Consider the following 16722-nt stretch of genomic DNA (forward strand, 5'->3'; position numbering starts at 1 on the left):
AATTATTTATATCGATGCGGCTTATTTATGCCACTCTTCTTTCATTTTTTTCTTAACATACAAAATGTCAGACAGACTCAGTCTGATGTTTCACTGCCTATGGAGTGCCAATGTGGCTTTGAGAGCAACTGTGTGGCATTGCTGATGCAATTTGAATGTGGTAAAAGGAAATTCACATTTTAAAATCCTCCTAAAATAATGATTTTAGAATGTGGTTTCTAAATACATTAGACCCCCGTTAGATCCTTATAACTGCCTATTTTAATTGGTCAAACACAAAATATACCTTAATATGCAATAATACAAGCAGTGGAAAAAATCTTAGCACAACTAACATCTCCAATCATCCTTATCGTCACTCATTGGTATACAGCCAATCAGTGTCAAGTAAAATGAATTGTGCTCCTGGATTGGGTGCCTAGCAAACATGTCAAGTATCGTTGCTTTAGGGCAGGGGTCCCCAAACTTTTTCCTGTGAGAGCCACATAACTTTTCCCTTCTCTGGTGCGGGGCCGGAGTCAGTTTGTAACAGAAAAAGTGTGACGATTGCAGGAGTGCCTAAATGTAAAAATTTATTGTTTTCCAGAAAGCACAATCAAATAACCCTTTCTGGGTTCTTCACAGAACAAAACTCAGGAAATAAATAATAACACTATTAATGAAATAAATAATAACCAAATAACCCTCTCTGGGTTCTTCACAGAAAAAATCCAGGAAATAACACTATTTATGAAATAAATACTGTATTTTCCGGACTATAAGCTGCACCGGGCTATAAGCCGCAGATATCTCTGCCGCTCTATGTTTTCCACAACGATGCAGGAGCACGCAGCAGAGGGGGGCAGACACCCAACATTTGAGTCATAACAGATCAATTGAATATCACATTTATTAGGGTTGAAAAAGAAAAAGTTGCCAAGTTTAGATTTAACTGAACTGATTACGATAGGTTCTGAATGGTAACTGTAACAGTAAAAGTGCTGATCCTTCGTGTCTGCTACTAGCATGTGCTAAATGAAAATGGGCACATTCTTCTTCTTCTTCTTCTTCTTCTTTAGATTTCAATGGCAGCTTGCATCCATTAATGTTGCACTACTGCCATCTATTGGATCCTAATATCTATACCTCAAATTCTCATAATGAAAACGAAAAATCTTCTTTTTCCCCTCAATGCTATTTAACTGATCAACAACATTCTCAAATTTCAATTCCCTATTAAAACCTAATTCTGTTTAAATGGGCGCTTTCTTTTATTTCCAATTTTGACTTCCAATGATTCACTCCCTGCTAAAGAGCCCCCTGGTGGTTGAAGAAAAATCCATATGCACCGGGCTTATAGCCTGGTGCATATATGCTAAGCATGGCTAAAAGCTAAGCATGGCTAAAAGCTAAGCAAAAAAAAAAGCGGAGAAAAAAACAAAAAACACAGAATACAAAAAAAAAAGCAAAAGAAAATAAAATATAAATCAGCGAGCCGAACCAAAAGGGGACGCGACCAAAAGCCGACCCGCACCCCATACGGCCCGCACCACATAGCTAGGGAACCAAGCTTCTAAAGAGGCAAGCTCCTGTAGTTATGTTCCACAGAAAAATCTGTGCATATTTGACTGCAAATAGGTGGGGGTCTACTGTAGATATTAGTAAACATTAGATTGGTGACCGATTACTTTTAACATAATTTGCATTATTATGTTAAAAGGATTTGACATAATCTTGAAAGGATTTGACATAATCTTGAAAAGGATTTGACATAATCTTGAAAACAAATTGCACTGTCGAGCTCAAAATTATTCCAAATCTCCTTTGTTGTCTGCACACCAACAACATCGATATTCATTCAGGCTATTTACCAGGACAACAAATACACTAATGTTAGAATCTAACATTAGTGTATTATTGTTACAATAGACGTTTATATCATTCCTATGGTGAGTTAACCCTTTCTCTTTTTGTTTTTTTCCAAGTTTTGGGAAATTTCACTTCTGGGGAGCAGAGAAAGACAGCGACTCAAGGCCGAGCCGTCATCATCAGCCCACCTCCGTTGGCTTCATTTCCCCAACCCCTGGTCACATGGTACAAAGACGGACATAAGATCATCCCCAACAACCGATTGTAAGTTGTTTTTATCTAACTCCTTCCTTCCTCACTCTGCAGTACATACTCATACTGCTTTTCAATTCAATTCAAAAATTAAAAACTTCACTTCAAAAAGACTTTATTAATCCCAAATGAAATTAAAAAATTTTACTCTGACATGCATGTTTTTGAGTGCTCTTTGCATCTAACAAAACATAGCTTTAGGTAAAACCTGAATTTTGTGTTTCTCATCCCTCAGCGCTGTATTAATTACTGTGCTCTGGAAGTTGTTGTATGGCAGTTATCATGAATAATAAGCTGTTTAGATAACTGACCATTTTCATTACAATTGACTAAGGACATTATCAAGAAGAGATTAAACCTAATCTAGAAGCTTAGTAAATGTAGCTTAGTGTCTTCATGGAGCTCACTGATAGTGAACTGCAATTATGTTTCCATTCAAAAAGTCTGTATGCATTGAAAAGGTGTTTTCTGCCAGACCAGTATATTTACTTAGCCTTGACCTACTTCACTGCAAAAAATAAAATAAAATAAAAATAAAACAAAAACAAACAAATAAACAACAACAAAAACCATCTCGTGAGAATGCTAAATTTGTGGACTAGGTATAAGCCAACAGACTATTTTTATCATTTGTTTCATTTTTAGGTGGCCAAATATTGATAATCAAATGATCACATTTCATGTTACAACTTATTTTCAGTAGTCTTCATCCATGTGACTCATGAAACTTATATTAATTTTTGTGATCCAAACCAGGGTAAACATATAAAAATAAATTAGCTCTGGGCAGAGAAAGATGCCAAAGAACTATGAAGCTAAGATCGGTCAACACATAGCAAAATTTGAGTTAAGAAAGTGAAGATATGTATGGGGATTTATTGGTCAGCAGATCATACTGTATGGATTGTTTTTTTGTTTTTTTTCCTGTGTGTTTGTTTAGGTTTCTGTATCTATTGAGTCTCCGTTGTCCTGTCTATTCCTTGATTGCTCCCAGCTGTGTCTCGTTTCCATGATTACCCTATGTGTATTTAATCCCACCTGTTTCTTGTTCCTTGTTGGGTCCTTGTCTAGTTGTCTAGTCGTGTCAAGTCTGTTGTCATTGTTCCCATTTTGAGTACCTATTACCAGTTACTACCAGATTCTGAGCTCCTTGCCTGTGCTGCCTGGATTTTTGTACACCTCATTAAATCTTCATTTCATTCTCACCATAACCTGGGTCCTCTGCGTCTCCCTCACCCCTCTTCTACTGCATTTCATGACACATACCTGTCAAGTCTCCTGTTTTAGTCAGAAAACTACCATATTTTACCCATCTTTTATTATTAGTATGTTCCTGTAAATTCCCCATATTATAAAATAATGTCCCACCCCACCGGCTCTTATGGTCCCCTCCACTCTTACAGTAGCACTGGCCAGCAAAAACTTTCTGGTATTTTCAAATCCAAAACTTGACAGGTATACAGCAAATCTGTTGTCTGAGCAGGTGTAGCAATGTGAAGGAGGTCCAAAAGATATGGAGGGGTGAGGTTGTGGACAGCTTTGAAGGTGAGGAGTATTTTGTAGTTCTTGCGATATGAGATGGAAGCCAAAGGAGCTGTTGTAAAACAGGTGTGATGTGATGGATTGAGGGGTTTGTGTGATGATATGGACAGCTGAATTTGAATCTGTTGTAATTCATGGAAGGTTTTCTGTTACAGGCCAAAGAGAAGAGAATTACAGTAATCTGAATGGGAAGTGACCAGACAGTGGACCAGTGGAGTGAGGAGTGACAGAGACAATTAATATTTCAAAAATGGAAGTAGGCAGATGAAGTTATACTATTGACATAGAGGTGACGGAGAGGCTGCTGTTGAGGATGACAGCCAGACTCTTGACCTGAGGGGAGGGAAAGATGGAAAAGTTATCAACCAGAACGGAGAAGTTATGTAGTTTACTTAGTATTGATTTAGTGCCAATGAAAAGAAGTTCTGTTTTATTGTAAATTAAATTAACTCTTGAATTCCTCATAGTTCTCTGAGATGAGTTTGAGGAAATTCAGTAGCAGGTCAGAGGGAGGTCTGGGTATCTCTGCTTAAGCTGTTGCCTCCAAAACCTGACCTTCAGTAAGTCATAGAAATAACTGAATTTCTAGTTTTCCATCTGAAGTGTTAATATGATCAGGATGTAGGCATTCATGTAGTTGGAAATTAAATATTCTCTTTCTGATTTGCTTGGAGCCACTGACACACCATGATTCATGCTCAACACTTCCTTTGACTCTGCACTGAAAAGACTAATTTACAGTTTTCTTCACAATTCCCCTTTTGTCTCAGCAAGAAATGTGTCAACCAACCTCTTGCTTTTGCTGCGTCTTTTAACTCACTCTTTTCTACCTCTAATTTATTCTTCATGTTACTTGGTTCTCATACTTGCATAGTCTCTGTTATTTTTACAGTTTCTTTCTTGCTTCAAATGTGGCTCAGAATCCATGAACTTGTGTTCCTGAATAAACTGCCTAACTTCAGAGGTGTAATATTTAGATGTAACATGTAACATGTAGATATGCACTCGGACATCTCTGCAGGCCGGTTCAGTTTGGCTTGAGCATCTCTGAGCATGCTTATGCGTGGTGGAAGACAATGACGTGAATATTTGCACATTTCACCATGTATGACTGTCTGGGTGCTGTAGTGTTTGTGTGTAAGGTTATATTGTCTGATCCCGTAATCTGGTGCAACATGACCAGATGGTGTCTGGCGTTTGGCTGTCTTTGTGGTGACCAAGTTGATGTCATTTATGAAGTTTATTGATCTAATATGCATGACTCCTTAGCCCTGTCCCGCTGTCTGTGTGCTCAAGATTTATGTCAATCTGCCTGCCTGTAATGCTGCTCTGCATAGCCAGTGTACACACATGTCTCCATTTTCTCCATTTCCCTGTTCTTATACTCAGTGGAGGTTGGTGAAAGCTCGCAAACTCCCCATCCATCAAACTGGTCATCGAAAGCAGAGAAAGTTGTTTCTTCTCACTCACTCTGCTCTAATCTACCAGTCTTTTTTGCGATGTCATCTCCAAAGCCACACTCCAACTGATATCAAGACATGCCAAGAGTTTTCAAAGTTGCTGCTTCCAACCTGCTACAATTTCCCACCACACTGTCCCTGCAGTCTTAAATCCTTTTATTAGATGCCAGACAAAGAGCTGGAAGGATTAACATCCTCTGTGTGAGGGTTGCCCCTCCCCCACCTATTGTTGTACTCTAATGGTCAGCTGGCTAAGGTCAGGACTCCTGTTTTGTATTTACTTAATAAATACAAAATCACAGTAAATGATTTCACACTAACACTAGTTTGAAACTCGGCGTACATCAACATAGATTACAATATAATCAAAATGTTCACTTATTGGAAGAATTTGCTTTAAAAAGTAAAACTCAGAGATTCATTACATATATATATTTTATCTTCCCTCTTATTTTTATTAATTTTCATGTATGACTCACAAAGTGATTCATATATTGCTATTTTATACCACAATCCAGTAACTGTGTCACCTTCAGTTGTTATGAAAATGCTGTCAAAAACAGCTTAACCCTTATATGTAGAAATGCAACCGACCCACATACGTGAAACGTGTATCATTTGCCATAGTCCTCTACCCTGTAACGCACAAGGGTTAAAACCCTTGTGCATGTGAGAAAGATTTCTTTCTTCAGAAAGAAATCTGACTACGCATCGTAGCTATATCTATTGCCTTGAAATTGGCCTCTGCCTCTTAAAGAACATCTTGCCCTTTCCAACTCTCTTCCTTCAGTATGTCATCACAACAAAGTTTCTCCAAGCTGTTTACCACCGGTCTTAGGAGCGTTTTACAGATTCATTCAATGCATCTGAATGTTATTGAAAAGTCCATTTATTATTTGAACTTCATCAGTAAGTGAAACACTTTATATAAATAATTACACACAGATGGATATTTGAAAGTCTTGATTTTGGTTAAGTATAATGATATTCCACTTTTTGCCAGTAAAAATGACATTTGCAAGTAAAAAAATAGGAAAACAATTTTTAAAGAAAGAAATGTGGGCTTCATGAAAAGTACATTTAAAATTTACTTAAAGGTTATTTTCAAAATTAATCTGACAAACAAGATTCATCGGGACATGTATTCTGATTGACTAATTATGATCGCATGTAGTTTCTATGATGAGGTCAGCAGACACACAGTCCCACCAGGTGTTTGCTAATTGCTGCTGCTGCTAGTCTGAAGGAGCTGAGTGGGGAAGGTGAGTGGAAAGGAAGCTCAGCTGAAGACAAAATTTTCAGCCTACAGAAAAGTAATATTAATGGATTCTACTGTTAGGTGCCTTTATTGTATGAAGGTAAGGCAACAACAGAGATTGCGGGTGTGTGTTAGTCAAAGGAAAAATGTGCTAGAAGAAGATGTAGAAGCAACAGACAGAACTGCAGCCCAGAAAGCATTATGAAGCAAAGCTCCAGAAGTTTGGGGAAGATTCACAAGCCGAGTCCTGCTGAAGTCCTCCTGAAGTCAGTACTTCAAAATCACACACTGGTCGCATCCAGAATGTAGGTTGCCCCCCTCCCCCATGGACAGGATTCAGCTTCAGCAGTGTCTTACATGGACTAAGGAGGAAAAACTAAAGCCTGGAATCTTGCATAGAGGCCCGAAGACCTCTTTTCAGGCGAAAATAAATATTGCTTCTTTTTTGTTTAAATTAAGGTAATAGAATCTGGAGGCAGAGTAGAGAGGCACAGAATAAGTTCCTTGAAGTTCTTTGTGAATTTTCTCCAACCACTGATGACTTTCTAGAGCAGGGGTGGGCAATCCTGGTCCTCAAGGGCTGATGTCCTGCAACTCTTAGATATCTCCCTGGTCCAACACACTTGAATTCAATAGCTACATCACCTCCTAAGTGCAGTCAAGTTCTCCAGAGTCCTGCTAATGACCTCATTATTTGACTCAGGTGTGTTGAAGTAGAGATGCATCTAAAAGTTGCAGGAGACCGGCCCTCGAGGCCTGGAGTTGTCTCCAGGCCTCGAGGCCTGTTCTAGAGTCATGTCATCCATGTCATTCCCTGGAGTCATGTTCCAGGGAGAGGGACATGAGCTCCTCTCCCTGCTTTGGTATTGGTTCACTGGCTTTTCTGAAATCCACTGTCACCCCAACTGTCTACCAGAAATTCTATAGCACTTCATGCTTCCTTCTGCTGAGAACCCGTATTGAGATCCTGGTTTCATTTCCCACCAGGGATGGCACCTTCCCACACTGCCAAAGGTAATAAAAGCTACCTCAGTAACCATGGTGGTACTGTGCTTGGTTAGTCTGACCTGAGACGTGTTGAGAGTCTGAGAGGTGCTGCTGAGGAAGATGATACACGAGAGCCAACGATGAAGGTGAGCTGAAGGCAGCTATCAAAGCAACCTGGGCTTCTATTCCACCTCAGTAGAACCACAAGCTGACCGCCTCCATGCCATGCTGCACCAATGCAGTAATTCATGAAAAAGGAGCCCCAGCCAACTGTTTGAATGCATATACTGTACATTATAGGGACATTTCAATATTATTTATCTAATGTAAAAATATATTTTTCTTACTCAAAATATTTACAATATAAACACTTCAAATTATGTAATACGTCTAAATATTACATTTTACTTTTTAATCCTGATGCAAAATAACTTTTTGATGTTATTGTAATTTCTTAACATGCACCTCTAAGCATCTTTAGTAGAAACTAGTTTTAAACAAATCAAAAAACATATATATGCAGTTAGATCATCCACCCATCTGTTTGTCCATCCATTGTCTTTCTTCTCTTAACCCAAAGCATTCCCAGATGAGAGGAGATGTTTAGTCCCTCCAAAGGGAGATGAACCTGATCAGATTCCTGATCAACTCAACCGACTCCATGCCCACTGAACAGCTCCTCTCCCTGCTTTATTAGTATGATTCCAGCTACCCATCTGAACAAGCTCATTTTAGCTAATTAGATCATGGTATAAATACCGTGATATGAGATCTGTGGTATTTGTCTCAAGATTTTCATCCAGTGAGAATCTTCCTCATGTTTGCTGCTCTCTCCCTGCAGCTCTGCCACTCTTCTCCGTCCACTTCCAAAATATTTTTCACGCTTTTCCTAATATTTCTACATGGCCTCTGAGCGTTGAACACGTAGAGTTTGTTGGACATCTCAGAGCCGCAGACACTGCTATGTGTTTTGGCTGTGACCCGGAGCCCAGGCTGAGAAGTGCAAGCTGCCACTTTTAATTAGCTCTGCGGCCTGTGGCAGATGGATGTGAATCAGCTGTGATAGCCAGCAGCTTTAAGAGGACAGGCGGGATGAGGAGAATTAGAACTCTCCTTTCTTCCACTGTCAGGGCCACATGAAGCCCAGATTGATCAAACAGAAGCAGTGATCTGTGCAGAGGAGTGACAGGAGAGACAGTGAATATTTCAGTTTCTTGTTACTGAGGAGTTGAGTGTTGTGAAGAGCACTGTCAGAGGACCAGGAGGGTCCTCTGACAGGATAAAAAAATTATCTTTTTTTTATCAGAGCAACTCTAAGCTTCCATATGTCACAGAGATGTTTGTGTTTCACCATAATCATTCATTTTAATTTGTCAAACACCACTTTAACAGAGGGAATGATTCATTATTTTACCCTCCGCCCATCACACACGTAGTGGAGGTCGGAACAAAAGGAACTTTGTCAGTGTGTGAACTTAACAAGCAGATGTTATGTGTTTGTGTTAGCGGGTGCATGCACATGAAACTTTTGTGTGTTAGCAATGTTAAGAAAAAAAGCAGCATCGTTTGGATGCTTAGTCAAAGAATATAGAAGCTTGGTTCCCTTCACTTTCTGAAAACATAAAGATTTTCCATCTCCAGCAGCAGCAGAACAGCAGCTCATAATGACTTAGTTTCTCAGAGTAGCCAAAGGGGAGGATCAAAGTGACAGAGCAAGGTAGAAGAAGGCATAAAGGAGAAAAACTAACAGGAAATGAGTATGCTGGAAAGAGTTTAAGCTCATCTCAATTCATTGTGGCTTAATCTGGGAAGCCACAAGAGGCTTAGATACTGTATGTGACTTTTTTCTTAATTATATGATTTAGTTACCTTGAGATTAGAAAAAAACATCCTAGACATGTTGGATTAAAAATAAGTAAGTAAGTAAGTAAGTAAACTTTATTTCTATAGCACTTTTCACAGACCAGGGTCACAAAGTGCTGCACAAAATGTAAAAATGTAAAAAAATAAACCTGGCTGCTGTGAGATGAGTCATATGCCACTTTAGCTGTCTTCCTTTTGTGTTTTTTTTTTTTTTCAATATTTTCTTACAGTTCATGGCACAAATGGACCCAGATACAATGTTGACTTTGTGACGTTTAATGCAGATGAACTTGTTTTTATTTTTAATTAAGCAGTTAACTTGATGATGTCAGAACCATCATCTTGAAACTGACTGATAGATACATGTTGACATTTTCAAGCTCTGATTCACAGATGTTCAAACCAGCAAACATGATTCATAGATCTGATCACATTGAAGGTACTTCTAAACATGAAATGCTGTACAATAAATTCTTACCTATTTATTTAGAGGGATACTAAAAAGAAATTGTCAGGTGCAATCAGCACTTTGAGTACAATTCAAAAACCTGCAATATAAAAAAATTGTGAGTAGATATTTTTGATAGACATCTAGTTCAACTAAAACTGAAGATGAAAAATCACACAAAGAGGAAAATAAACAGTGAATCCAAAATCTCTAAAGTAATCTTCAACTAAAGCCAAATTAGCTCTGTGTCCCACAGCAGATGAAGAGTGATCAGGATCCGCTAGGCAACATGGACCTGAACTCACTGGATCACATGTAGAGCTCAGTTACCTGTTGGTGGTCCAGTGTCTTTGTTTTGTTGTTTGTAATGTGTGGAAATCTCTGTCAATTATCTTCAAAGTTGAATGTTACATCCATACCGTGAAATCTCTGGTTTTGATCAGCTCCTTATTGTTGCAAGTCCTTCACAAGTTGCAAAAAACTTTAAAATTAACTTACCGCATTTTCCACCCTATAAGGTGCACCGGATTATAAGGCACACCTTCAATGAATGGCCTATTTTAAAACTTTTTTCATATATAAGGCACACCGCATTATAAGGCACATAGAATAGACCCTGCAGGAGAGGCTGGAGTTACGTTATACATCCACTAGATGGAGCTGCACTAAAGTGAATATCAACTAAACAGTCCGACTCCGGTTGGCGAGGAGAGCCTTCTGCGACTGGGCCGGGGCGTGGGCGGATGATGGTCACCCTTCTCCGTTCGCGCACAGCATGTTCGTGGAGAATGTGGTGCTAAATGACCCTCAGACGACCTGATTCTAGATGGTCGGTAGGTAGATAGGTCAGTCAAACTTTATTAGTAGATTACAAACCAGCGTACTGACAACTATCCCAGCATGCACCGCGCGTTTCTTCTTCTACGGGCGAAAATTAAGTCGGCGGCTGCTTACCGTAGTTGCTAGACCTGTTGTGGCTCAATATTGGTCCATATATAAGGCACACTGGATTATAAGGCACACCGGATTATAAGGCGCACTGTTGGCTTTTGAGGAAATTGAAGGTTTTTAGGTGCGCCTTATAGTGCGGAAAATACGTTAATCTTTTCCGTTGAAAAGGAAGCTTTGACTTTACAAGTGTGATAAAAAGCCTGATTGTTACTGGCAGGTTACCTTGAACTGTTTTCCCTCCACCTTCAGTGTAACATGTGTCAGGTATTTCCTCATGTTTGTTGTATTTTAGTTTAGTTTTACTCAGCCTGCAAATGGTGTGGCTCTTTTCAATTCATTTTTCCTTTGGAGCCAAAGGACCTGGGTCTGTTGCATCATAAATGTCCACGTCTTGGTGGATCATGAAATTGATTTTAGTAGCTCAGGCCACATCCCTAAACTACAATACCCTACACAGTTGATGGTTTGCCTTACAATATTAACAAAACACATTTTCTGATTGATTTTTTTTAATTAAATGCAGATTTGAGTGCACCCAGATCTGCTTTTGTGCTTTGTCTTTATGGTCCCATATAATACGAAATAATAATAAAAAAGCATGATTTGTAAGGGGGGAGTTACTCGGGTCCCTAACATTTCTCATGTCAATATTTAAGGACATTTGTTTTTCTAGTTCTGAAAAAAGTCTCCATCTGCACCAACCACCTGTGTTTGCAGGGCAACTTTGTACCATTCTTTGTTTGTGGTTGGGAGTCCTTCATGCTTTGGACACGCCGGTACTGATCTGTTTTGATGAAGCTTAATGATTATAATATGTTCTACATCCTCAGTCTTATGAGGCAATGTTCATGACAAACAGCCTGAAAAACATTTTATTTCTTGTGAAAATGTCCCTGTATTTCCTAATTTGCTGTGTAATTTCAGATTTAATTTGATTTCTATGTATTAGTTCCATTTATCAGGGAGTCAGTGTTCTAGAATTATTATTTCATTTATTATTACATTTATTGAAGGTGTGTGGTGTAGTTTGCCCTTGGGAAATAGTGCTGCAACCTCTCAATAATTAGGATAGCCTTTGGTCTCATATTTAGAGCTCAATAAGGCTTTGTCATGGGTGATCACAGCTGTTTCTTATCTTATATCAACTTGAATCTCCCTTCACCTCAGCTACAGTTTGCTCCTATGATATTTTTGTTCATAATGGCAATAGATATTATTGGTTGAAAGATAAAGGATTATAATATTTAAGTAACTAATTAATTTTTCAACTAGATTTCTTTGCATTTATTAATTTTAGAGGCAGAACATAAAGCAACAGGGATTGCTTTTCTTGTGCCTGCCAGAATTGAATATTTTCCAATTTAGCCCTACTGCCCACTCCCTCCTGCTATCCCTTTTCCTCTCATTCAATAATTGAAATGGTCCTTTTGGTCCAATGAGGTGGCTGCAAATAGCAGAACAAAAATTCACCACTGTAGACATTTCCATTTCTTTTTTGTTATCTTGCTTTCCTTTCTTATGAGCTGATACGGGTTTGTTGTTTAATCTTTTGTCTTCTGTTTTCACTCCCCTTTTTTGTGTTTCTGTGGAAGCAGCTTTAGTGGACCTTGATCCCAGCTCAAAGCTAAAATACTACTACCATTATTCATCCTCTTCAGATCTTAGATATTTAAAAGGAAGGGCTGGAGCAAAGCTGTGTGCTTAAATTTTATTCTTCTTAGTGGTTTTATGTTTGTGGTAAATGATCGGCAACCTTCCCAGGAATCATCATACATATCGGACAGGAAATTGTTGGATTAAATTTGTGGTAATATGCATATTTTCATTTTTTTTTCTCTGTACACAATTGCCTTTCTAAGTTTACGTAAAAAAATGAATAAACCCGCTTCAGTTAGAGTGCAACAGTACAAGTATCGGGGCCAGATATTTTCACTACAGCCCTCTTGGTTCAGTACGCCCATGTAGCAAACAAATGCAGTATATCTGGGCATATGCACAATTTTTATGCGAGGAGCTAAGTGCTCAATGTTATGTTCTGTAGACACCAAAACAAAGTGAGGAGTGGAGAAAGAAAGATTAACCAAATCAGAACTGACAAAGAACCACATCAAGGTTGTTGAATTGTCTGGCCTTTCTCCTGACCTCTGTTCTACAGCAAAACAGTGGTGATAGCTGAAGCCCCTAGCAGCCCATTGACTAGAAGGGAACCAAAACGACAGAGTTTTTGTTAAGTGAACCAGACTAGAGTCCCTCCTCAGACATCTGAAAGAAATCTTCTACTGCTCTGTTTGCTAATGAAGGTTTTGGTGATTGGTACTATGTCATGTTGGCTGGGTGATACATTCCTGATTCTGACCCCAATCCTTTACTACCTCTGGCTTTAGCTCCACTGTGGCAGGATTTAATATCCACAAAATGCAGGTATAGAAGTGATATAAATCTTTCCAGCATTTTGTGAATTATTTTGAGCTCCCATGGAGGCTAAATACAACCTTCAGTAATAGATAAGAACTTTGAAGATTTAGTCATCTCTCTAATTCCCAGTGTATTTTTTATAGAGGTTAAAGTCAGTATTGAAAGTCCAGGCAGTCCAGAGGTAAAAAAAATGGAAGCAAAAGTTCAGAAAGGTGTGGTGTTGTACTCGGTTGTGCAGATGGTCTGGAGAATAAATGGAAGTGGAACATAATCCATAAACATGAACACTTTGCCTCCTGATTTTGCACTTTTCACCATGTTCCCATTTATTTTTGTTATTTTTTTATTACCTCTTTCTGCCTGTGCGCCGAGTTCAATTGTCTTCACACCTCAGTAGCAGCCCTGAGTCTGTATTTAATTATGGGTCATGTCAGGTTTTATTTTAATGGACTGGGTGAGATCCTGAATTGATTTGGAGATAATTGCACAGAACAGATCAGTTTGTGTCAGCTTTTACCTGTGATCGGCAAGTACCAGCTGAAAAATTGAATCAATGCAAGCATTCTCTCTACAGATTAACCCTCCCATTGTCTGAAGAGATACGGTCATTAGACCCCACGTGATTTTTATTCTGTGCGCCATATGGTGGCGGGCTGCACTCATCCCGTGTGCGCTTATATAGGATTTTTTGTGTGTGTGGTTTCGAAAATTGACGGTCTGACGGGACCACCCCCTGTTTCTTTTCTGTCTGACTGTGACGTTTTCCATTCTCCTCCTGAGCATTGCACTAAAATCATGGGAGGGTTAATGAAAGAAAAAACATCTGATTATTGATTTATTTTGGGGCGTCGTGGGAGGATATGCATGACTTAGGAAGTGGAAAGAAAATCTAGTGTGTCTAGTGTGTTGCGCATTTGTATCCAACCCCCTCGACTGTTAAAGCACTAACTTAAATCCATCCATCATCTGTACCTGCTTGTCCTTGTCGCACTTGGGTCAGTGGGGTCATGCATTTCAAAACAAATGCATGGCATTCAAATTTTTATTTGTAAAAACAAAAAATATAAACCATGCAACATTTTTATTCACCTTCTGATTTATGCACTTTGTGTGGTTTTATGACAAATCTTTAAAATTAAGTAAAATGTTTGGTTGTTATTCACTTACGGGATGTGAATAATTTTTCGANTATATATATATAAACTAGCAATAAGCTATGTGAAAATTATGAAGTAGCAGTTAATATTTGTGCCCTTGCTTTTGTTGTTCAATTCAGATCCACTGCCTTTACTTCACATTTTCCTGCAATACAAAAGACTTGATATTTCTTAGAAAATGTCGAGGCGATTTGCTCTGCTTCCACATTATTATGCATATATTTTGCAGTAAAAAAAAGTCATATCAACCTTTGAATATTTTATCACTGAATTTCACAGGGATTGAAGAGCATCATGTGTGGTCATGGGAGACGAGGAACAAGGGGTTGCTTTAATTGAATAGCTTTTTCTGGTAATATTAGTCATTGTCAAGGTGCAGTCAGAAACAATTGCATTAGGGAGAATAACACTTTAGAGCCTGCTGTCACACTATGAATATTCATTGTTTAATCTGCCAGATGGAATTTGTTGTAGTTTGTTTAAAACTGTTTTGTTATCTGTAGGGGCTAAGAAGACCTAAGCATGCCACACACTAAAACATCATGTTTCTAATAATGCACATTTTCTGTCATTCTTTTATACATTTTAAAGTCAATATTGACATCATTTTCTGAATCCAACCAGCTGTCAGATCCAATCATTGATAACCACAATAAAAAACTCAGTGTCTGCTGAATATATTGGAGAAGACTGAGAGCCCTATCAACTATCCTTAAGTTGGGGATCTGTTTGTAGCTGCTTCCCAAATTTGCTGTCTTCTTCCTGTCATATTTCTTATACAACAGAGGAAAAAAAAAACTTTTTGACACTGGAAAATAGGGAGGACATTAACTCTGCTGTTGTGCTTAATGATGCCAAAATAACAGAGGCTTACACTCCCTCACACACTCAGGAAAACAGAATGTCAGCAGGAGGTGGAGAACAAGAGCAACAACTTATAAATGTGCTAATGTATGACTGAATATGCTAGCATAGAATATTTACTGCCATCATTTTATATTTCATCTTACAATCTTACAGTTGCTTTGTCTTCAAATGTTGCTCCGTAGCCACAAAACATGTTGTAAGTACTCTTGAATTAAAAGGCCATTTGTATCTTTCAGTGAACTCTGTTTTTTCTAGTTTCTGTAGTCTTTCTGAAAATTACTGCACAGTAGTCACATTTCTGGTATTAAAGGCTATAGACTCAGTTCTTCAGTTCTTTCTGAAGAACAAGGTGCTCTGTACCTTGAATGAACAAGAAACAAATAAACAATAAATTTTGCAACAAATAAATTATGCTCAGATGATAGCATGTTTTTTTTTTAATGTATGTAGGTTAACAAAATAATACTGGTGTTGGTGATCTAGGGAGAACAAAGTCAATTTGATTAGAATAAATTCAGCTTAAGAGTATTGTTTACCATGGAAAAATCTAGACCAGATACCTTATTTGCATATAACTTATAATCTCAGTATGTCTAAACAAAATTTATCAAGTTATTTTAGGTTTGCAATACTTAAATCACACAACGTATCATTTGTTTATGTTGCAACAATTTATTTTTTTTAGGATAATGGTTTATATGTGACAGTATGGATTGGCCAGCCAGCTAATCCACAGTGTATTGTGCCACCACCAGCAGCAACTAATTAAAGCACAATTTTATTTGTCACAAAAATTAGTTTTAAGATGTTTAAGGTGAAAACGTAGACTCCAAAGCTTCATCTATACCAGTGTTTCTCAACCCTGGTCCTTACCCGCCCCCCTGCTCTGCATGTTTTAGATATACCTCTATTCCACAACAGCTGATTCAAATGATTGCATCACCATCAAGTACTGCAGAAGCCTGTTAATCACCCAGAGGTACAACTCAGGTGTGTGGCAGAAGGGAAACACCGAAAACATGCAGTGCAGGGGGGCGGTGAGGACCAGGGTTGAGAAACACTGATCTATACATTCATCTCATCAAGAACGAAGCTACTTTCAGAGCTTAGCTAGTTTTTAGCATTTAGAGCACATGTGTCAAACTCAAGGCCTGCGGGCCACATGTGGCCCGCCATGTCATTTTATGTGGCCCACCCCAACATTTTATAGGCCGATGATCGGCTTAAAATAGGTTTTGAGCACGAATTGACTACAAACTACATCTCCCACAATGCATTCCGATTGTTACCAGCCAACATTACGACTTCTCGCCACTAGAGAGCAGCAGAATCACTTCAAGCTGCTTATTGATTTTCCCAGCGAATAAAACTGACATCGACAAGCTAACATCAAAACGTCCAAGAAAAGAAAAATCGATTTACAAGACTGTGAATGAAGGTGTGTGAGAGTTGATGTCAGGGCGGCAGGTGGCGCTAGACTTTTTTTGTTATCCGTTATCTTGACCGACATAAAAAATAAAAAAAATTTAAAAAATCGGTCATGTACTATTTTTATCCATGAAATTACAATCATATTATCATCGGCTATTTAGTCGCATTTTATGCGGTTTAGTTAATATTCACCGTGAATCCAGATCCCATCACAAATTAAGCAGATAAATGTATTTACATTTT

The 16722-nt window shown here is 38.4% G+C and overlaps 1 protein-coding gene across 1 annotated transcript in view; it reads left to right on the plus strand.

Annotated features, from left to right (window-relative positions):
- The window catches only part of LOC103132177 (protein sidekick-1-like), a 14418-nt gene extending 12275 nt beyond the window's left edge, over positions 1 to 2143 (plus strand). Inside the window, exon 4 of the mRNA XM_016667198.1 lies at positions 1965 to 2143. Within this exon, the coding sequence (XP_016522684.1) occupies positions 1965 to 2116 (152 nt within the window). The 3' untranslated portion in view covers positions 2117 to 2143. The remainder of the gene's footprint in view (positions 1 to 1964) is intronic.
- Positions 2144 to 16722: the final 14579 nt, after the last annotated feature.

Source organism: Poecilia formosa, unplaced genomic scaffold, assembly GCF_000485575.1.
Source record: "Poecilia formosa unplaced genomic scaffold, Poecilia_formosa-5.1.2 Scaffold946, whole genome shotgun sequence".
NCBI classification, from domain to species: Eukaryota; Metazoa; Chordata; class Actinopteri; order Cyprinodontiformes; family Poeciliidae; genus Poecilia; species Poecilia formosa.